Source organism: Plodia interpunctella, chromosome 10 (assembly GCF_027563975.2).
Source record: "Plodia interpunctella isolate USDA-ARS_2022_Savannah chromosome 10, ilPloInte3.2, whole genome shotgun sequence".
Classification (NCBI taxonomy): Eukaryota; Metazoa; Arthropoda; class Insecta; order Lepidoptera; family Pyralidae; genus Plodia; species Plodia interpunctella.
The window spans coordinates 9,033,312-9,058,233 of record NC_071303.1 but is presented as its reverse complement, the minus strand read 5'-3'; the positions used below and the strand labels follow the sequence as shown (position 1 = coordinate 9,058,233).

Below are 24,922 nucleotides of genomic sequence, written 5' to 3'. Positions count from 1 at the left end.
AAGCGGGCGAAGCTGCGGGTAAACAGCCAGTTTATAATAAAACATAGTGATATAGTTAACAATATAGAAAATACTCCTCCTGGGCCATATTTATCTCAAAACAAGAGAGTCAATAACAAAGCTAACACAAACAATTTTTTTGCTAAAAAATAATTAATTACGCGTAACTAGTTTATATTATTATAAAGAGTTATAAAGAGTATTACAATTTTTTTGCTGAAAAATAATTAATTACGCGTAACTAGTTTATATTATTATAAAGAGGTAAGCGTGTGAGTTGGTATGTTTGAGGTGGACAATCGCCGAAATTACCGAACCGATTTCAAAAATTCTTTCACCATTAGAAAGGTACAATATTGCTATAGGCTATATTTTATCTCAAAATTCCCATGAGAGTGAAACCGCGGGCAACATCTAGTGTATATTTGGGATGAAAAATTCTGTATCCATGTATCCCAAGCATTATTCAACAGTGAACAACATCGGAATCAATCCAATAAATTTTACGTGACAAAATCAATACATATACCTATGTACTAATACACGCAACACAAATTCAAACAGTTGCAATTTTCATGAGAAAACAGAACAGAAAAACAGAAGAGAAAACAGTGAACGGAGCCGCGGACAAATGCTAATGTATTAGGTATATTTTAAATATCTAACAATACGTTTACGGGGCACTCATAATAACACAATGGCAGAAACACGGCTGAAATGTTTTAACTTTTCAACATAAATAGACATTATGGAACGAAAATGTTTCAGTTTACGATGCCGGGGGTTGAGGCATTTCCATAGATCAGGGAAAAGAGAAGATATAACTAAACATTTATGCGCCTTACCTATACATAAATCAACAACATATCGGTTATTGCGCGCGCAACACGTGCGCATTTATGAAATCAAATTTTCGAATACTGCCTACTACTTTATTAATTTTTCAAATTAAATTCAAATTCAAAATTCTTTATTCAATTTAGGATGATGTACATCACTTATTGACGTCAAAAAAATTACTTAAACTAAGTCTACTGCCGGCTTCCAAAGCGCAGGTGAAGAAGAAGCGGCGCAACAAACTTCACCGCAGCCTAACCAACTTTTCTCCAAGGACGTCAATTATCAAATATAGGTCTTATACATATATTAAAAATTAGGAGGACGAATTTATATCATTATTAAAAATGTCAAAATTAGAATGAATAAATAAAAAATAATGGTTGTATTTCCAATAAAATTATTGAAAATTGTCACACATAAATATATAAATAAAAAGCTAAATGTACAAAACGTACGTAATAATGTCATAAATCAATTACATATGTTATGAGGATACTGCACCATGCTTGGGCCAAACATTATTGTCGTTCACATAATCATGAGACATGTAATATGCCTTTTTACAAAGTACTTCTTTTATATAATTTCTAAATTTTTTGTCCGGCAAATCAAGAATCCATTTAGGCAATTTGTTATAAAAATGGATACAGTTCCCAACAAAAGACGTTCTAACTTTGGCCAACCGATGCCCGGGGACAGACAATTTAGACAATTTATCTTTATTACGTAAGGCTCTATCAGTGTAATCACCAACTTTTTTAAATAAGTTTAAATTTTTCCGGACATGCATAATGTTGTCAAATATGTATTGAGAGGGTAAAGTTAAAATATTAATATCTTTAAAAAAATCTCTAAGGGAATCCCTTCTCCTCAAACCATATATAGCACGGATTGCTCTTTCAGTTGTCTGATTCTCCAAACTGCGAATGCCACGGAACTAAGCTTTTTAGATAGGCCATTAATATGAGCGTCCCATTTCAATTTGGAATCAAGGGTAATTCCTAAGAATTTGGTGTTTAGTACAAAATCTAAGCTTTCTCCATTCCGAGTCACGTCGACGTGAGCCTGCCTAACATTGGGAAGTGTAAATTTAATGCATTGGGTTTTATTTGCATTCAGCAATAAGTTATTAGCAGAAAACCAATTCGAAATGGTAGACAAAATACGATTTACATCATCAACATCTTCGCTATGGCGGTCTACTTTAAACATTAATGGCGTGTCGTCAGCAAACAGCACAATGTCAGCCCGCTTTTCTACCATGTATGGCAGATCATTGACGTAAACTAAGAAGAGAAAGGGTCCTAGAATTGAGCCTTGTGGTACGCCAATTTTTACATTACAACCATTTGATTTAACGTTATTAATATCAACAGTTTGTAACCTATCTTTTAAGTAAGAAGCTATTAGCTCAATTAATTTAGAACAAAACCGTACTGACTAAGCTTTCGCAAAAGTGTTTCATGATCTACACAATCAAATGCTTTACAAAGATCACAAAATACTCCGATGGCATCCTGTGAGTTCTCCCACGCGTTGTAAATATGACTAACAAGAGCCACTCCCGCGTCAGTTGTACTTTTTCCGGCAGTGAAGCCATATTGATGGCCGTGGAAAAGATTATAGGTCTTAAAATGATGTAGCATTTGATTGAGCATTATCTTTTCAAATACCTTGCTTAATACGGGTAATATAAGTCAAGATTGAAGAGCTAAATTCAGAAACTTTGTCCATTGTATGTGAATCTAATATATACTACTTTATGTCACCTATAGGTTTCAGTGAATAAAATAATTATGAAAATGTATTTAATTTGTAATTTATGATGAAAATCTGAAAAGAAGTTTTCATGAACATTCACATTAACTTGATGATTCAAAATAGCTAAACCTTTATTTAACATGAATGATATCTTCTTTATTTCTTTGATCTACACCTGTTCCCCGGCATTGTTCGCGGCGCCTTGACCTTTGCGGAAATACATTAAAAATTTACTGCCACCGTGATGAAACATAATTCTCAATAGACCACTCAGGCGAAATAATTTGATACAAAATTGTTGGCGAAGTTCTTTAGAAGAATAAAACAGTCGACGTTGTGACGATACTTATTTATTTCTTTGGGTCTATATATTATATGGTATGTCCGATACAGAAAAAAATATATAATAGATTTAAATCAGTGAAAAACCAAACCCTTTTTCGTCACTTCTTAATATTTTAATCCCACAAATTTGTTTGGAATATAATTGAAAATGTTATAACTTGGTGAAATTATTCCGAAATGGAATAACTAATCGCTCGCGTGGAGCTTACGCCGGCGTCCGAAACAGGAAATTCGTGAAGAATACTAAGATTTTTCAAAACACTTAACAAATCTCCGTTTGTTTCAGAATGTGCAATACAATTGCGAGGCACGCGGACAGGCCGTGTCCACTCGGGTCACCTGCCGCACTCCCACGGCTGCCGCCTGCTCGTCCCACCGTTGCCACCAAAAAACGCCTTACTCATCGAGCTCCACAAACTCAACGTCCCTTGCTCAACCGGTTTCATCCGCTTCGCACCAAACACCCAAACTTTGTGCGGAAAACTAGAACAAATCCCGTACCAAAACCGGAGATTTTTATACTCGTCCCAATCTAAAAACCCAGCAGTTGAACTCCATGGCCGGCCCACGTTCGCCGCGACTTACCGTTTAGTAGACCACTGTCACGACGTCTTACTCACGGCAAGAAACGGCTCGTTCGAAGTCGGCCCAGCTGTCAAACTAATATGCTCCTACAAAATCCACTTGCCTTACGGAAACCGAGTAGCTTTGCGGCTGCAAATGGGAACAGGACCAATGACTAACAAAGAGAATGATGTATCTAATATTATTCATGAAGATGCTTTAGCGTCATGTAGAGGAATGGAGTTGAGTTTAGAGGATGGGGCTTCTAAATGGAAGCATTGTTCTCAACCTGGAGATCCGTTGAGGAATGTCCAGATAGTTTCGGAGGGAAATTCTGTGAGATTGAATATAAGCGTGTTAGCTAAGAGAAACTCTTCGGCTATGTGGTTGAAGGTTTGGTGGATGGATAAGGCTGTGGAAGAAATAGTCGGGCATTGTGACTATGGATGGGTGCTGTCGGGGGATTTCTGTATATCAGCCATAAGAGAAGCCAAGAAGGCATGGAGACAGGCGGAGACGGAGTGCGAGAGGCTGGGAGGTCATTTATCGAGTGTGCTGAACGAAAGACAGCAACAAATCGTGGACCAATTGTTGCTAAATGCGTAAGTCATATTTCCCTCAACAATATCATAATGTCTATCTATTTCTTTTTCTCTCTCCCCCCTCTCTCTCTCCCTCACTCATCTAGGTAAAGTTTTAGACGGTACACAATAAACTTACTCATCTATTGATTTTCAGTACCTCAGACAAAATCAGGAAATTCTTGATTTGTGGTGTAATATAACTGTACCATAAATGTGTTTTAAATAAAATATTATACCGGAATGACTTGGTTACTAATCGGTACGATGAGCGCTTAGTGTATTGCACCATCAACTTTGCCGTTAACTTTAACATGCACAGAAAAACGTAAAGTGCGCCATTTGTCTAAACGTCAGCGGCACGCCGATCAAGATGAGATGAGAACGTCAAACATGACGGTGCAACTCAGCCTTGCACGATTAGAATGATAATTTATTGTACTGTTTCAGACCCGGCGCAGGAGTTGACGATGTATACTGGATTGGAGCCACAGATGCGGTTCACGAAGGCGAGTTTCGCTGGTCTGATGGACTACCGTTCTCATATGAGCGTAAGTGACATTTTTTCTATAAATATTCTTTTTATATTTCTCAGCAGATAATTCATCTCATGAAGAAATTGAAATTCTGGCGTACAAGCCCGTTATATAATATTATATAATCGGACAAATCTATATCCAAGTAGTCTCTGAGCTAAGCCGGTGACACACGAACGGACAAGGACAGACATTATGAAACTCCTATACTCTAATTCTAAAAAACATAACACCGTTTCTGTAAAGCAAATGTGATAATATATGTTTTCCTTATTCCAATTTGAGGATCATAAAACAAAGTTCGCCAACCAAATAAATTCCGATCTTAGGCAAACTTTAATGCTACTATCCTACAGACTTTGGCCATTTTCTAACTTATAATTACTTATCTTGCTCAACTTTGCCGATGCCGGTGATGGTAACAAAACATGTTCTGTTTTGTCCGAAGATTTGACTGGCAGTAAACGCCATTTTAGCTTTACAGTTGATAAACTTTAGTCGGTTATTACGTTCCATTATAAAATAATTTATTTATAATACCTTATTTCAAATGGAAAATAAAAAAAGAAACAAGATTTATGTTTTATAGACATAAATCGTAGATCCATTAGCATAAATTATGGTACACAAGTCAGTTATATATTTAATCTATGTTTGTTTGTAAAAAATATAGGTCAAGGTAAAAAAAATTTGGGCATAAATATTTTCTGACGATCAAATGACGTAACGCGACCTGAATTCGTAAAATAAATTAATTAAGTAAATCCCACGGGAGAGGAGAAAACAATTTTATATTTTTTATATTAAATTAACTATAAATAACTACTATATAACATCAAATATAGGTGAACCATATTATGTATACAACAACATATTGAAATGATCGAATTTTATGGTTTATTACATACAGACAACAAATTCAAATTATGGAATTGTATGGTTTATTATGGCGATTAACACATAGAACACCCACCTATATGACTTGTTGAAATAGGTGGTCTTGTCACCCCGTCTCGTGAAATGCGTATAATATAGGGGATTTCCCGTCCCATATTCGGCTGAGCTTATCTTTCGCGACAATAGTCTGAACTGGTGGTAAAATAAACACGGAACTAAATGTATTAAGTTTTTTTATAAAAAAATATATTTTAACAAAACACTGTTATAACTCTGACACTGTTTTTGCTCTGTCGCAAAAACTACTAGATGGAATTTGATGCGGTTTTTACAGTTGTATAGCGGAAGGCCTAACTTGAAATTTGGTATAGGTTTCATCACGATACTTTGCTTAGATCCGGAGATATCGATAACAATAAGTTGTGAGCGGACGCACGGGAGAAACCCGGGCAAAGCTAAGCTACGGACAAAAACGATTAAATACTTATTCTTATGTAGAAATAATTATATAATATTATTACCAATTATTTAAAAAACAATACAATTTCCTTCTCCTTAATAATAGAGTGCTCTAACACCTCCTTTTATAGTAAGTGGTTACCCGTCCGGTGAGATTACACTTCAGTGGAAGTAACAGTTAATTGGCGTAGAGGGTGTGCTTTCAAAACAAAGGAAAACAATGGAGTACGCCTACCAGGCTATGAAGTTTCATTCCTCTCTAAGGATATTAGCTTAGGACATTTAAACACATATAGCTAGTACCGTTTACCATAAGGCCGAGGTCAGTGCACAGGGCACCTATCCTTTGGGGCCATTAAAAGACTAACAAAGGAAAGACAAAACTCTCTTTGTTCTCACAATATTTCCGTCGGACACTTCACACGTTTTCACCAAAAAAGTTCTATATTAATACACTCTTACTTCAGAAGACGTTGAATTTATATTATAATACATTATAACCTAATATGAAGCACTACAATATCATTACATAGTGTAAAACAAAATCGCTATCTGTCTTTTAGATCTGATGCGGGTTTTTGTAACAGATAGACTGATTCAAGAGGAAGGATTATATCTAAATAACATGCATAATAAACTCGTGTGAAGCACCTAATTCAAATAGAAAAAACACCATATCTTAATCATCCGATATCATTTTAAAAGGTTATTCTCTTTACAAAGCAAGCATAGACCATTGAATTACCAGGAGACCCTTAGGTATAAGCCCTGTTTATTAACATTGAGCTAGAAAACAATTAACGTGATGGACTTGACCAGATGTCGTATAAAATGTTCAGTTGTAAATTACCGAAACGGCGCTATATATCTTCTAGTACATTAGTTCAAGATTAAGTGGCGTAAGGAAACGATTCCTATTTATGCCGAATTTATTTGTTTCGGCCTAAGTTAGAAGGTTAGGAAGGTTATGGCGGGCAGAAAGACGATCGATCAATAAATATTTTATTTGTGTATTATTTATGTATTATGTTTTTATTGCATATGACAAACGTTCCTTTTTGTAACCTCAAGAGAATTTCCATAGCGATACAGCGTAGATTTGCCGCCAATATTATAGGCACTTTTAAGCCAGGCACTATATGGGGCGGACTTTTAGATCGCTTGTTTCAGATTTTTTTTACTAATAATATTTATACAATTATATTTTAGAATATGACATGTTATCCAATAAGTTAAAAAATGTGGTGGTAGTAAAATGACAGCCGAATTTTCAAAATTGTAAGGTTTATTTTTAAGCTGATCTTATGCATCCCGGCCATCAACTTGGTTTCATCAACCAAGAACACGCATAAGAGAGAGAGTTAGTAATAAGATCAAGAAGATTCCGGAGAATATTTTGTATTTTCAACTGTGTAGTAAAATGTCAAAGAAATAAATAAAATATTCTTCGATTATTACTTTCAATACAGTCTTTTCATATATCACAGCTAGATTCACTTTTGTTCTGTAGCAAAGCCATAAATTAACACAAATGTAGACCGTATATTTCTCATTTAGCGGAGTACAGCCAAATGTCAACTTATTGTAATTTATGTGACTATTGTTCTTAACACCGGATTTGTTCCCAACTTTATAAAAATCTATGTTCTTTTTATTTTCATACACATTCAAATTCACATTCAAATTTGGATACTTATGTCAGAGAGAGAGACAGGCAAGGGAAACCAATGGTAACAAAATGGCCAACTCAATGAGCTTCTGGAGTTCAGCTAAAACAGGATGAAGTTATCTCAAAAATAATATGCTTGGATTGCGATGAACAGGTGATAGAATTATTATCTCAAGTTACAGTCCAAAGTAAACAGGGATTACTAGGAAAATCTCGGATTAAGTTCGTCATCCATTACAAACTCTCAAAATCCTGTGTAAAATTTGAGGCCGTCCATAGCTGGCCGTAGTATAATAAAACGAAGCGAACAAACTTCTAGGCCTAGATAAAAATGTCCTCTTTGAATTTGGTAAAAGCTAAGTTAATTTGTTATATAGATGCCAGAAAATTTCTAAAACTTTCGCGCCTTTTTATTATTGGCATGACTTTTAGTGTTATTTTGACACTGACATTGACTGATTAAGCAACTTTTCTAGTTTTTGATTCAATCAGTGAAACATAAATACCTTAAACACAGAATTAGAAAAATAATATTTTGTTTAAATTGTCTCAGCGAAATCAACAAAATATAACACCGACCGACATATATAGAAGTGAATTTACGAATAAAAAACAGGTGGCAGTAGATAGATACATTACTTGGTTTGACATATTTGCCTAGTTAAGTAAACTTTTAAATCTGCCTAGAACAATACACTCGTGATATGCAAGACTCGGGGCCAGTGTTTATTATTGACATTGTACATTTAATAGCACATCAAGTTACACTGCATGAACCTCTATGGTGTGATAATAGCGGCGAGTTTGCAAAGAATTTGGGTAGGTTGAAGTGCTGTCGACTGTACTCATACATATTTCATGGCCACAAAGATTTGTATATGTCGGAAAAAATTGTGTTAGTTTTGTTTATTTGGTGAGCAAACATGTTTAGTTGACGCATGTTCATGGCTAACGATAAAACGGGGTTAAATTGAAACATGTGTATTTGGTAGGGGCGAAACTGCATCAGCCGCATCAATGATAGCTGGCACCCGGGCTACAGGCCTCCAACGTGTGTAAGCAAAAATTTGTAGAACCTACGACTTCAATGGGACAAGAATGTTTATCAGACTTTGTCATTAATGTCTATAGAGGCAGAAATATTAGAAAAACTGACGTTGTCCGCTGTAGATGATAAAATATCCGAAAAGGCAAGAAAACTGTATACCTAGCTCAATTTCTAGCAGGAAGTAATAACTTATGACTAAAAAATATTTATTAATCACTTATAAATAAATAAATAAATAAATAAATAAATATATATATTAGGACAAATCACACAGATTGAGCTAGTACCCCAAAGTAAGTTCGAAACTTGTGTTATGGCATATTAACTCAACGATACTATATTTTATAACAAATACATATATACATATAAACATCCAAGACCCGGACCAGAAAAATATAATTTTCCATCATATGACCCGACTGGGAATCGAATCTGGGACCTCTCGGTTCAGTGGCAAGAAATTTACCACTGCGCCACGGAGGTCGTCGTTGTGGCCGATTATTAATTTATGTGATAGGCAATTAACTCATTCCGACGGACGCTCGACGAATACACGATTACATACACGATACAAACACAATAGAAAGTTTGTTACTGCTATAGCAGTCGTGTGTCCGCGAACATGTTTAGTCGTCTTTGGTAGTCACGGCGACAACTTCAACGATATTGAACTCACTTGTTTTATCGCATGTGGCTGTGTAGCCAATCTTAATGGCGAACGCTCATGACATGATATCCAATGGAAGCATAAATTACGCAGGCAGGCGGTAGTAAAATGACAGCCGAATTTTCAAAATTGTAAGGTTTATTTTTACGCTGATCGACTCTACTCTCGACGACTGATACTTTCATGCATTGCGGACATGACAGCACACCGTTATTATAGTTATTGAAAGATATTAGTATGTTTATTAATAAAACTACCGACCTAGAACAGAATATTTTAATCTGACAAAATAAGACAGCACGCAAGCAAAGACAAAATAAAGAAACTCTTTACATATCCTACTGTTATAGCATTAATAATATTACTATTTATCTGTCAGTACAGTCAGTCAGCTGTGCACCGAGGATTCGCTCCTGTGTAAATTTTGGGATAAAAATTAGCCTGTTTGTTATTTCACGTTATATTCTATCCGTGCACCAAATTTCATAACAATCCGTCCAGTAGATTTTGCGTGAAAGAGTAATTATCATACACACATATATATATATATATATGTAAATCCTCACAAACTTTCGCATTTGTAATATTAGGATTGCTACTTCTAACTGTTATATAATCTGTGGTATGGCAAAAAGTAATAAACACCTATTCCTACCCAACTAGGCATCACTTCTTAACATTTTGCTCACGTCCCGAGTTGAAATCGTTTCAGCTCTCCGTCTAAGTTCTGAACCTGACCTCGCTTGTACAACGCGACCGTTTTGACAATGTCCTCAGGTAGGTATAATATCTATCTACATATTTTAGGTACACGTACCTACGCAAAAAGCGTTTTAGTCAGAAAGTTCTTAGGTATTTTTTTGGGGTCGTTGAGAAAGGGACCTTAGGACTATAAGTCAATATGGTATCAAAATAATTAATTGTTGAAATTCAGAATAACATATGGTAACATGCAACATACCTATAAACAAGTTTATTTGTTAGACAAATTAAAAAATGACTTTCAATATTCATTTCGCTACAACTTTTGACGGGCTTATCCGATTTTGATCAAACATATCTAAGAACCACCGCATAAAAATTAGCTATCAAATAAAAAAACCGCATCCAAATCGGTTCACCTGTTGATGAGCTATGGTGCCATATACACAGACAGACAGACACACTTAGCGGTCAAATTTATAACACCCCTCTTTTGCATCGAGGGTTAACAATTGGCCTTCGAGTTTCGCAACACTTGGCTCTGTCTACCCCGTAAGGATCTGTTTACTGTTAATTTTTAAGTCTGTGATTTACTGTGTCATCGTCGTCCTATTTTCAAATTGTTTTAATCTTTCTAATACTAACACCAGAAACAAAAAACAAATATTGTAAATAATAACTTTTATTTATTGAATATGTATCTATAAAGATGTTTAACTAGCGAGGAAAAAGTTCCATACATTTACAAAGTGTAACATAAACTTATATGCTGTAGATAGATAGATAAAATTTATTTGTAGCTACAACACAAAGTACACAACACATACAGGTTCTTCATAATTACACACACAATACAAATGAGTGTGTGCTTCAGCAATACAAAAAGGACACAACTCAGCGGTACTATTACCCTGGGGGGCAATACACTGATTTTCAGTTGTGACCTTAAGGTACCTAGATGCGAGAGCGAGATACATAGACGATGATAATGGGAAGTGATTAATATAATAAAGTTAAAATTTGAACAGCGGATAGAAAAAATATATAAGAACTTTAAACTAACTCAACGACAGCCACTCAAATTCAAATTCAAATTCAAATCATTTATTCAGAAATTAGACCTTCACAGGCACTTTTTCTCGTCAATCTTTAAATTTATAGTTATTTCTCACAAGCTAGAAACTACTGGCATTTCGGAACGACCACTGCTGAGAAGAAATGCCGAAAGAAACTCATTTGAACAGTGTTGGTCCCTATCATGCCAGATCGGCTTACCATTATTGTTTCTTACAAAAAAAAATTTTTTTCTTTTCTTTCTAATAATATATAAAAGTACATAATGTACATAGTCAAAAGGTATATCAAAACAGGTTATGATTGTGATCCGAGTGCTGATTATAATATATATATATATATATATATATATATATATATATATATATATATATATATCGATGTGAAACACAATTAACTTACATGAAAATATATGAGAAACGAGATGACCAGTTCCCTCTGGCAGCACCCGTTCACGAGTTGACGCATGGGACAGCCATCGCGTAGCTCAACCATAATAGAGGGAACCTCACGACCCGGCCCACGACGCCACCACCAGATTGACCATTTGAGTGAGCACTCAAATGGTCAATCTCTCTTATTGGCGACATGTTAGCATTTTTTTTTTAGTTTAAAAGCCATAATTCAATTGTAAAAGTCGATAATAATCACTTCATAAATTAGTTAATCATAAAAACTTCATATTAAACGTGACGGTAAAATGGAAAAGTAAAAAAATATTAGTACAAAATATTTTGTGGTCTCTGTAGCATGTTCAGTAAGCACGTTCAATGCTACCCTCGTAGAGGCTTGCGCACGATTGCTTATAACATACCTAATGATTATGTTTATAATACTTTGTAACTTAAAACCCACATTAAATATATAATATAAATATAAATAAATATATTAGGACAAATCACACAGATTGAGCTAGCCCCAAAGTAAGTTCGAGACTTGTGTTATGGGATAGCTAACTCAACGATACTATATTTTATAACAAATACATATATAGATAAACATCCAAGACCCGGACCAATCAGAAAGAGATCATTTTCCATCATGACCCGACCGGGGATCGAACCCGGGACATTTCGGTTCAGTGGCAAGAAATTCACCACTGCGCCACCGAGGTCGTCAGAACATTGTAACTTATCTATTTTTGTATACTGTAGCACTGAATTAATTCTACAGATATAGTATCACGTCTTTATACCTTACGGGGTAGATAGAGTGTTGCGAAGCCCGAAGGACACATTTATGTAGGCTTATTGGTGCAATTTATAATAAACTAGTTTTAGCCAGCAGATTCACTCGCGTGAACGACCCACGTACCCTTCTCCGTACAAACTAAATGATGAACTTTTGCAATACTTGATAAAATCCTAATCCCAACTAACATTATAAATGTGAAAGTAAGTTTGTTTGTTTGTTACCTATTCACGCTCAGTCTATTTTACCAATCTTCATGAAATTTTGCATACATGTAGTTCTAAGTGCGGAGAAGGACATAGGGTACTTCTTTCCGGATCCGGGGTCTACTTTCATCCCGGAAAAATAACTGTTCTCGTGGGAAACTTTACGAGCGAAACCGCAGGCAAAAGCTAGTTAGAGTATAAAGTCGATTAAAACTATTCGAAATTTTAATAGATTTTTTAAAATCGCTGTCACGAATATTTTTATTGAAGCTAAGCTTTTAAGCGCTAAGCTATCATCAGCTATGGAATTGCAGCTTTAGACTTAGTTTGAATCGGATTGGATGATACTACACTGGCGCATCAAAGATAAAAGTAAAAAACGACTGAAGAAGCTTTTAAAAGATAATGATGTTCGTGCAGCTTTGAGCTTTTTGTATTTTAATGACCCTTTTGTAATAGGAGCATGTGTTTTATATGTACGTACTCATACTTTACAGTAATACTAAGCATAAAGACACTCATCTGGGGGCACGGCAGTGCCTCCGCCAAGTCGAGCAAAAAAAGAGGCGCGGCCGTACCATTTTCTCGAAGCTAATCAGGCCAATTTCGATAATTACTTTGATAATCAATAATTCCGTACTGATATTATACTGTTCCGCTTTCACTGGACTGATTTTGATGAAATTTGGTATGCATATATTTAAAGAAACCCGTTCAATCATAGACTACTTTTGTTTCAAAAATCAATCCCCCAAATTACTACAAGAGGGGTGACTATTTGCATAACAGCTCATGTCAGTTCTAATTTCGCTATTTATAAAATGTACTATTATATGAGTCAGATTAGTATATAAACTTGTGGCATGAGTAGGATTCGAACTTGGGACCTGTTGATCACAGGCAGACTGTCTTAACAACTTGACCATCACCGCCTTAGAGATGAAATTAAAAGGTAATTAATAATAAGACGCAGTTCTTCCAAATATCACAATCAAACAAAACGAACATCAACATTCTAAATGTTTCTGAGAAATAATTCCAAAGACGAGGAGTTTCATTAAGGTGTATTTGTACAGGAAATTAAGTTTCTTCCCCGAGGGGATTAATTGAGGTTTCATAATTAAAATCGGAAAGCCCAATTGGTGGAATGCCTTAATTTTCTATACGCAAAGTGTGGGTGATTATTGGTTATTGATCTTTAGATATTGCGTTTCTAATTAAAAGGCACATTACTTTAGTGGTTTTTAAATTTTTGGCTTTAATTACAGCAATTTAAAGAGATATTGTGCGTAAATATTGATATTTTGTCTTCATATATAATTTTGACTTTAGAATAGTGTTGCCGTTCGATAGTCAACTATCGATTGCGTTTCGATTGACTATCGATAGTATCGATAGCATATCTAATATAGCAGAGCAATACTATCGATACTATCGATAGCAAATCTTTGAAAATTTTAAATCAATTTCAATTTTCAGGGCAATACTATTGATCTATATTGATACTATTGATCGTATGGCCTTTTTCGAATGAAATTATCGATTGTAAAACTATCGTTAGTTCGGCAACACTACTTTGGATGAATTTAAAATTTATCGTCTATTCTTGGGTGTATGAGCACGGCCAACTCACTCATACTCATTTACTAAAACATCAAAATTGGTACATTTTGAGTGACGGATGATATCCAAACATTCGCCTGTATAATAATAACTCAGTGTTGTATTATTGGGAACTAACAAGCCATCCTGGCGTCTCTCGGGTAAATCACTCACCAGAGTGATGGTGGTCTATTAAAAAAACCTGCATCAAAATCCGTTGGGTAGTTTTAAATATCTAAGCCTACAGGTAGGGGCTGGCAACGAGAAGCAACTTTGTTTTATACTACGTAGTGATGATAGTGACAATGATGCCTTGTCAACTTTAAATATGGACGAAATATAACAGCTCGGTATCGGGTCAAATTGAAACAAAATTTGATTTGCACCGGATTTGAATCAAAATAAAGAGAAATAATAAAATCAAAATTCAAACGCTGTTACTGTTAGCTTTAGTCCGAATCGTATTGCAGATTTGTTATTCTTTAATTTTCTGCCCGTTATTTATTCATAATACGTTAATTCCTGATCGTATTTTATGTTAAAATCCGTTACACAAACAGTCGAACTCATATACGTATTTTATTATGCATAGATATTTATTAACATAACTAACCTATTAGTATCCGCGCGCTCCGATCGGATTGCGATACTATTGTTGGCCAATTGTTTTTATTATCTTCAGAACTAAAACTAATTATTTTTTTATCAAGCTGGGGCTTTTGCCCAGCAGTGTAAAAACCTCCCCTTTTTGTTTCCAACCACTTCTATTCCTCGCGAGTTTTTGTCATACCTTAGCCAAGACCGACAGTTTGTCGGGCCACCACGGGCTTCGGCTAAAAAGAAATTATAACTAACTAAAATGAATAATGATAAAATAAATAATAAATAAATAAATATATTGGGACAAATCACAGATTGAGCTAGCCCCAAAGTAAGTTCTAGACTTGTATTATGGGATACTAACTCAACGATACTATATTTTATAATAAATACATATATAGATAAACATCCAAGACCCGGGCCAATCACAAAAAGATCATTTTCCATCATGACCCGACCGGGGATCGAACCCGGGACCTCTCGGTTCAGTGGCAAGAACCTTACCACTGCGCCACCGAGGTTCTCAAAAATGAACATTTTATCTTTATCCCCACAGACTGGTTCCCCGGTTGGCGCAAGCACAGCAGCCAGCCCAATGACGACGGCACCTCCGGGCAGGACTGCGTGGAGGCGAGGCGGGAATTCCCTCCCCGGCCCCCGCCGGCCACCCCCACCTTCATGTGGAACGACAGAGGCTGCAGGGAGCACAACTACTTCGTTTGTGAGAGACCCAGTGTTGAAGGTAGGAATTAAAAACTTTTGGAAGTAGCCCACCGAATTGGCAATTACAAAACAAGCAATTACAAGTCTATTTAAAGACATTTAGGGATCCGTACCTCAAAAGGTAAAAAAGAAACCTAGGAGCGCTTCTTTCTCCGTATGTTTATCTGTCCGTAAATGTCAATTCAAGTTGGAATTTATATCAAATATTCGGGTCTACGATATCTTTTGTCATATTTTGCTTTTGACACGGGAATCAATTGACCTTTTATTTTTGCCAACAGAAACGTTTCAAAAGTTATATTCCTTCAAAGGTTGGAATGCTTCAACAACCTTTATTGTCATCATAGTTCAGTCCTTTGCCACAAAGACTCCTGTAATTTAAAATCGTATATTTCAAAGTCGTTAACCGATCCATCTTAGTCTGCTACTAGTAGCGGTCAGTGCCGAGAGTGCCCTTGCTTTATTATCACGTGACTGTGGCCCCGACCAATCACGCCCGAGACACTCGTCACCTGACTTGAGAGGCCCGACCAATCACGTACGAGACACGCAAGTAAAGTGCATTTTCTGGTTTCTAACGAACTGTCTAACTCTGGATAAGACTAAAAAGGAGCTGACGCCCAACATTCAGTAATAAATATAAACATAAAGAAGAAGAAACAACTGTAAAATGGATGTTAAAGTTTTATTTTTACCAACTACGTCTCTTTCCCACTGGAATAGGCAGAGACTAGGAATTTCCGCTTGCCACAATCCTGACAAATCTCACTCACCTCCTCTATACTCTATATGTAATTAAATACGCTATATAATTATAGTGTAAGAAACGAATAAATAAACAAATATTCTTGCCAGTTATTGGTTTTCGTAATAAGTATCTGATGTCAGCTTCAGATTGTCGCCGAACTCGGACACATGCCGACGCGAATACGTGAACATTGCGCAGTTAGTATGAGTGTTTTTATTTACAGCACTGAAAAACCAACAATGTATACCGAATCCGCCAAAGCTTGGCAAACTATTTGACGACAAAGTGGAGCCGGCATAAAAAGCCATCTGGTCGTGGTACGTTCGTATGACTCGATGGCTTAAATTACAAACAATAGTACTTCCGAGAGAGAGAGAGAGATCCGATTTTATTTTTAAATTTCGTGGTGAAAGCATTCTGTGGGCGAAGTGCGGGTTTCCTTTTCACTTCTCACCATCGAATCGATTCGAAGTGAGACGCAGCGATTCAATCACATTGTGCCTTTGTGACGCAACTGCTATGCGATTGGTTCGCTGCGTCTCACTTCGAATCGATTCGATGGTAAGAAGTGAAATGCAAACTCGCACTAACCTTTAAGATAAGATTTGATAAGATGAAAATATTTTTATTCCACTTTTATGACCTGGGTGAGCAAATTCCACATTTTTGTGCCCTGAAACACTACTGGCAAATCGATCCTATACACTTACATCAATGTGTTTGCGGAAGTTCTTGTCGATAGATTCTGTTAAATCGACTGTAGTAAATAAGTCTGACCGCCGTTTAACGAATGCCTTCCGACTGGAGAGTTTAAGTTAATAGTTAACTCACAAGTTGCAGTTAATTCTCGCAAAAGGCTCCCTAAATCTTTCAACAGTAAGTAGAATTGATGGTTAAAGTTGAAAGCGGGATGCCATGTTTCTTTAAGCTGTATAGTGAATGTGATACAGTTCATAACCGAGATTGGTTAAACCAATTTCGGTTAATTTAACAGTAAAAAGTAAAACACGTTTTATACGACATATGTTTTGATTTGATTGTGATTCTCAAAACATATTCTAATACGACAGGTTAACCTTTTATATTTCGTATGTATAACATATGATATTTAAAGACATTATTGTGAATTCATTCAGAGAACAGTTTCGACCGCTCCGACCGCGCAGTCATTATCTGTAAATTTTCTTAAGGAAGGAATAATTTTCCAAAATCAATCATTCATGAAATTGACATTACCACTTGATGATTTTAAAGTCAGATAGTACAAACTAATTGTTGTCTTTGTTAGAATTTGAAAAATGGCCTGTCGTAAGCCTGCAAGACTTTTATCTAAATTACATACGATTATTTGCATTTAAAAATATTGTGGATACAGCTTTTATATTGTGGCGAAATATGAGTGACTTCACACCCGTCTTAATGGTATTTTCCAGACCAAATACTTTTATTTAATATTTTTATTTTATTATAAATTTAATTTCCAGTGTGATAAAATTTAGTTTTGTTATTTAATTTGTCATAACTTATGACATATTTGTCATAACCTGATCAAAAGTTATGACAAACTTATGACATGCCATTGTTTATATGACAATATCAATATGAGTCAAACCTTTGAAGGCAAACATTTTGCACTATAAATGCGTGTAATAGTTACATAGGTAATCTCGAAAAATCTTACTTTAACTAAAAAAAAACAAATAAACAAACAAAACGTTATATTTTACAAACAGTTAATCAGAACAGGAAAATCAAGTGTACATGAAAACCCAATCTTAAGAAAATTCTTTTCTTGTTTTTTTTTGTCCCCACAATAACAAAATATTAACCCATTTTCCTCACAATCTCAATTCCTTACAACCAACACAAGCACGTAATAAAAGCAATATGACATACACCCCACTCTTGTACTACCACTAATGCTTAGCTCATTTAGCCCTATTGACCACAAAGTAAATGCTGACACTATGAACCTTAGCCTTTAAATCATAAAGTGTAGTATGGGTCACGCCAGCTGTAATTTTGTCTTGGTGAATACATGGAGTGCGTTGTGTTGTACGAAATAGGTCACTGGGTGTCATAGGCGTCGAAGCAAACTCAGGTAAGGAAACCAGTGTAACTTGGCCCCTCATTCTAAGTGGGATAGTGGAAGAGAGAAGGGAATATAGGAGAATAATAGACGGCGAGAGGTCTCTTGTTCTGGTCGTGGTATTACGGCAAAAATTAAACGTGATGTAACGAGTTGTTTGCTGGGAAAAAAATATGTTTTTTCTTGTACGATTATTTATTGAGAAAAACAATCCAACTAACCTTAGGCCCCTTTTACATTAATAATACATAATTTTTGTGTAAAAACTGAGGGACTGTACATACAATTTTGATTTTTAATAAAAAAATAAGTTAACTGCAAACTTTTTAGACTTCATTTGTTATAGTGCTCAATATAAACTTTGGGAATCAAAACAATATATAGGGGCGAGTTTGTTTTTTTTAAATAAAAGTTTATCTTAGAAGATTCGCAGCGCGTGTTTATCTAGACCGTAAGGCTCATGTCCCATTGCTCAGTCCTGCTCCGTTGCGAGGACGCATCGCGTTGTAGCTCCATTGTTTTCTATAGGTTTTGACACAGACTTGCGTTGAAGCTTTTTACAATTTCTGCGTTTTTTGTTGACTGAATTCAAAACACCGAATGAGCAAAGGGCCATGGCACTTACAGGGAAAAACAAAAGCAAAACATTTGTCCTTCGTTCGAGAAGAGACACAAAACAAAGTCGTCCAACTACCCGCAACACGCGATAAACGAGTAAATAATATAAGGAACAGCGCCGACTCGCTCTAACCTGTTTATCGGACTTCTCAACTGCGATAAAACTGTAAGTGCCGAGTTTTATTGACGCCAGGATGGCACTTGGAAAAACAATAGTTTCGTTAACTTCCCAAGAAAGGGGTGTCCTATTAAGGAAAGACGGCTTTTGAGACAAACCCGGGCGTGTCGAGTCTACCTAACTCTGATTTTAGAGATCTCACGATGGCTTGTTGATAGGAACCGCCCATAGATAAAAGAAATATACTAATTTTATCTATGGAATCGCCGCACAAATTAGCACCTAACTATGCCATACTTTTAAATTTAAATGGATCTTATTTATTGCCATAAGGCATATTTATTTTAATGATTGTTATATTATGTAATTTTTATGGAACTGAGCGGGACTGTTTGCCGCATTAGCCATATTAGCTACACATTGGACACCTAAGTACGGGAAGAGGACGCTTTAATGTCGCCACCTCAATACTGTCGCCGTACTCAGAAACATGCCGACGCGAATGCGTTAACATTGCGTGGTTGGTATGAGTGCTTTTATTTACCGCAATGAAAACTCAGCAATATATGGTGAATCCGCCAAAGTTTCGCAAACTGTTCGACGACAGTGTAGAGCCGGCGGCATAAGAAAAAATGGTTGAACTTTGCAACGGATTGGAAGAAAGGTCTCCCCCAAACCTTTGCCCAGCAGTGGGATGGAATAGGTTAAAAAAATGTAATGTAGAAGCAGAATGTTTTATGTATGTAAGAAGACAACTATTTCAATGAGTTTGTTCTAACGTTATAGTTACGTTATAATACCCTAAACTGAAAATAAAAAAAAATAACTTTATAATTCGCTATGTATATTTTAACTCAAAGGTTTTTAGTCGTCATGAACACTATTATAATAAAGATATATTTATTAAACAAACGTTTCATCTACTATTTCCTTGTTGCCTCATAGAACACAAACCAATTCCCACAATTGTGGGTGCCCTCGTAAAGTGTATAGTTTACTGATCTATAAAAATGGCGTAAAAATCGCACCCGTTTCATGAAATATTTATTTTATTGTATTGACGAAAATAAATATGGATTTTTATTGTTTCGTTTCTATGTTTCTTTTATTTCTAAGTCGGTGCTGTTGGAACAAAAGGTTAATGTTATGTTATTATTAATACCTATTACTTAATATATTGAATTATTATGTAAGAAAACAACCATATCTTCGGGGCAGGAAGAAACCGAAAAAACGCTTGGAGTAAGAGAGTCAGAGAGAGTTGAAAAGTAATGTGCACATCTACTTTACAAGCTTTTAATGAAAAGCTTTATATAAAAACTTATAAAAATTACATTGTAACTTGTGTTTTTATAGAGCCTCTTTACATTTTAATATTCCTACCTAAGGCTATTCTAATTCGCGGTTAATTTGTAATACGTTTTGTAAAAGATCGTCAATTGCGATTCAACTCTGAGAGAATCCACATTTTTCAGATTCTGGTCGAAGAGCATTTTAATTTCGATTTAGGCCCAAGTCTCAGTTAATTCCAAAACCATTCCATTCATTTCCCAACCAAACGCTCTAAACGACCCTTGATAAAAAAGTTAGAAAGAGAAAAAACATAGCGCTGTCCTTGCCCTATGCTTCTTATACTAAACCAAGAAGAATTATGCTCGCAAAATAATTCCACTTGGAATGATTACGAAGGTTAAACCAGGTGAAAAAATATCGGTTTCGAGCCATGTATCTTAACAATTTTACAGTGTCTTCGATAATTCCAAGTTAACAACCTATAAACGAGTTAAATCTGCCACAAGCGTTTTAGCTCTCAGCGAATTAGTATCGCATAAATAAATAAATAAATATATTAGGACAGAGTTGGCACCACTGCACTGCTCGGGTTGCCGCCAAGAGCGAGTGCTGCCAACTTTCAAATTACTACCATTACTAATCACGGAACACTGTAGTCCTTTTTGATCTTGGTTAGTCATGCGATTATGTAAATTTGCCTTTTAAATTGAAGTTGAATTGAAACCTTCTAACTCGCGTTTTATAACCTACTAGCTGTAACCGCGGCTTCGCCAGCGTGATTTTTCCACGGGAGCAGTTATTTTCCTAGGTACCATACCTAATGTACCATATTTCCTTTTCCGTATTTCCAAATACATGTATGCAAAATTTCAAGAAGATTTAATATAAAAAGCAAAACAAACTTTGACATTTACAATTTCCGAAAATGACATATATTCCAAAAATGACAAATTCCGGTATTCGCCGACGAAATAAAGTCAAATCAATAGTGCTATTTACATATTTCACAGGTCACAGAATATTTTTGTCTGTGGATTCGCATTGCGTTATCACAGTATTTTATTTGTTGATAAATTTATTATGCATGCAGGAATTTATATTATCGGATCTTCCTTATTATAATGTAGGTATTCTTATTTCTTAATTTTGAACAGACTCCTAAAAATAGGAGCAGGTTCTCAATTCGCGCCAGTAATTTTTTTGTATTTTGACATTTAATTAAGTGTATTTATTAAAATCATAAAACTAAATTAATACATATAAAACCAAATAAATATTTACAAAAATGCTAGTCCCGGCAATTCGTTGCTTCGAGGTAATGTTCCCAGAAGTCTAACAAACTTGAATAAAATCTGACACCAGTGTTAGCAACACCCTACCACACTCGAAAGAAAAAAATTGCCATTGCTAACTGATTCTCCTCAAGTCCATTCCACATATTTGACCACAGAGTTCACAACAGAATATGATAGCAAATAATTCCCCATAGTATTCGACGTGTTCCATGAAAACAATCTGCGCTGTTCTGAACAAAGTTGTAGAATTTTTCCAACTCCCGTCGGAGCGTATTCAACGAGCGACCATCAGCGTATTGTCTGAATTTGTTTGCACATTGACTGCTTATAATATAGACGTGTTGAAAGTAAACTGAGAATGAGAAACTCTATTGCAAAAAGTTATAAGCTGGAATAACGAAAAAGCTACCAAAGGCTTTTACAATAATAAATATTATAATACTAATAAATATCTAATAAATAAATATTATAATACTAATAAATACTAATAAATATTATAAACTAGCGTCCCGTCCCGGCTTTGCTCGAGGAAAACCATAATGAATAACCTAACCTAACCTAAACCTTCCTCAGGAATCACACGTTTGTTTTCAGTTCATCGCATTCGTATACATACAGATGCGACAAGGGGCATTCTTTTTTTATAATACGCAATGATGCGAAAGTTTCGTTGTGTAAATGTTTGTCATTTATTTTTCGTTTACTAACACTGGTGTCATATGTTTTTAATTTTAATTGTAAATCTATTAAATCATAATTGTAATCCTAAAGGCATCTGACATAATTATGCGGATTGTGTCAGATGCCTTTAGGCGACTCGCATCACACAATTTAGGCTGTGTGATTACTTTTTTCATTTTCGCTATTATATAAAAGAAATTTATAAAAATGTGAGTCGCGCTAGTGTGCACGCTAGCAGTGCCTTTAAAATTGTCCAAAAGGCTGAGCCTTTTTGAAGATATGTTACACAATTTCCTCACTCTCTCACAAACTCTCACACAACTTTCTTTTGCGTTGTCTATTAAGCAAGTTGTCGTCGCAGACATTCAAATCTATTGTTCCCAAGTTGTGCTCGGCGTCGGTGATACGGCAAACAAAGTTAGCGATAACTTATGTCGCTTTTAAATGGCTTCACCCAGTTGAGACAGTCTGGCTGCGCTTTCTATGTATTTTAGTTTAATGAGTTGCTACAAGTTCCCTTCCTATTTATGCCTCAGAGAATGCTTTGTGTGAAACGTAACGTCTGAGTGAGGTACTTTGGAGCCTACTGGTCGGTGCAAATGTTAGCGGTACAATTGCACTCGCCTGTTGTGTTACGTTTATGTAATACTAGCTTTCTGACCGCGGCTTCGCCTGCGTAAATTTTACACGGGAACAGTTATTTTTTCGGGATGAAAGGTAACACACTCTACGCACTTCAATATACGTACATGCGAATTGTCAAGAATATTGCAAATCACTCCATGAATAGTGCCAAGGAAGTTATTGTTTGTGTTTCATTCCACGTAATGACCACGACCCTCAGACATGAGGAAATACGAAATATTCCACTCTAGGTTTTGCTATGTATCCCAAACGTAAGTTGGAGAGAAAACAGAACTATTTTATTTTTATTATTGTTGCAGATCCGTACATAGCATCGAAGATAGAATGCAACGAGACCATATTGCTGTCTCACTTGCACCCGCAGGTCATAGTGTCCAGCCCGGGGTTTCCCCGGCCGTATCCGGACGACATCGACTGTGTGACCGACGTCCGCGCGCCGCCTGCGCACACATTGAGACTACATTTCGAGGAGCTCCTCACTGAACACGAATCACAGTAAGTTTTGACACAAAATAAGGGGGATACCCTTTTTTTGCATAATTTTTTTATCATAATTTAATTTAGCATAAAGAATTAGGCATACCTATATTTTTTGACATAATCATATTTTGACATACTTGTATTTTGGCATACCTTTTCAGTAAGCATAATTATAGTTTAGGCGAATGTATTTTACCATAATTTTAATTTGCATAAAGTTCTAAAGCATAAAGATCAAAAGTCATAATGAATTAATCATAATATTTATATCTGATTAGGTTAGGTTACTTATGCTTAATTATCATTATGCGTGAACATATTTAGCCTTTAGAATATTATGCTTAAAATTGTTATGCCTATGGTAGGTATGCGTAAAAAATATGCCTAAAATATTATGCCAAATTAATATTGTGCGTAACTACTATTATGATAAGTAGAGGTATGCCATGTTAAATTATGACATAAAATTGTATGCATAAAAATCAAAGTACTGTCTGTAACAACGACAACGTGGCCTATATGATATTGAGTCCAAATATTGCCGCGGGATTTCGGACATTTTTCTTCATAATAATAAATAAGGCTTTCCTTGCAAAACACGTATCAATTTGACTGTCTAAAGTTTGATGAAACCGTTAAACTTTTATTGTGTCTTCTGTCTTCTAAACTGTTGTACTTAAAATAATTTTAAGTTACCGCGACTAAGTTTATTCTCTACGTGACTGGGCGTAATCACACAAACTTTAAATTAATAACTTGATATCTAAACAACATTAACTAAAATGTACTCGGAGAAAACTAAAACGTAAAATTATAAAGTCGTAGAATATGCAATAGTAGAAGAAATAGAAGTTACATCCACACGTACACACTAATATTATAAAGAGAAAATATTTGTATTTTTGTTTTGCAAAAAAAATTGTCTTCGGAAGCACAAAATAATAATATATTATTAAACGAGCAATATCTATTGAAAATCGTGTTTTTGAAATCGATCCCAACGATTTCGTCGAAATTTCAGATGTAAGTCGAAAAAATAAATTTAGCTTGGACTGAGAAAATCCGTCGCCGAAAAAACGCCGGTCGACCGTTCTGTAATAAATCCTTATTGTTACTAACTTATATAAGTTTGTGGACACCTGAAATTAATTATTATTATTTTATTTTAACTTTTAATACGTCTTTTATATCGTCTTATTTATACAGGCGACTTCTTTTTGTCTTGTATTATTTCAAATTCGTTGTACGATATAACATTCACTAAGCACATTATGATAATAGGTACACAAGTGAAAACAGTATAACATAGGTACCAAACTACTTCAAGTAATATTTCATATGGATAGGTATAAAATTATGGTAATATTTCTATGAAGAGTTTTATAAAGAACAGTTTCTTGATAAACTTAATATATAGTAATAAAAATAAGTATATATCGTTGGTAATTTGTTCAAAATGAATTAAACTATAAAGCAACATAACTTTTTTT

General features: G+C 35.3%; 1 protein-coding gene across 6 annotated transcripts in view; it reads left to right on the top strand.

Annotated features, from left to right (window-relative positions):
• LOC128672974 (uncharacterized) overlaps positions 1 to 24,922 on the top strand; it is a 197,933-nt gene that overhangs the window by 121,768 nt on the left and 51,243 nt on the right. For all 6 annotated transcript variants that reach the window (XM_053750529.1, XM_053750528.1, XM_053750527.1 and 3 more), the window contains exons 5-8: positions 3,233 to 4,112; positions 4,542 to 4,642; positions 15,299 to 15,484; positions 23,252 to 23,447. In XM_053750529.1, coding sequence (XP_053606504.1) covers positions 3,233 to 4,112; positions 4,542 to 4,642; positions 15,299 to 15,484; positions 23,252 to 23,447 — 1,363 coding nt within the window. The remainder of the gene's footprint in view (positions 1 to 3,232; positions 4,113 to 4,541; positions 4,643 to 15,298; positions 15,485 to 23,251; positions 23,448 to 24,922) is intronic.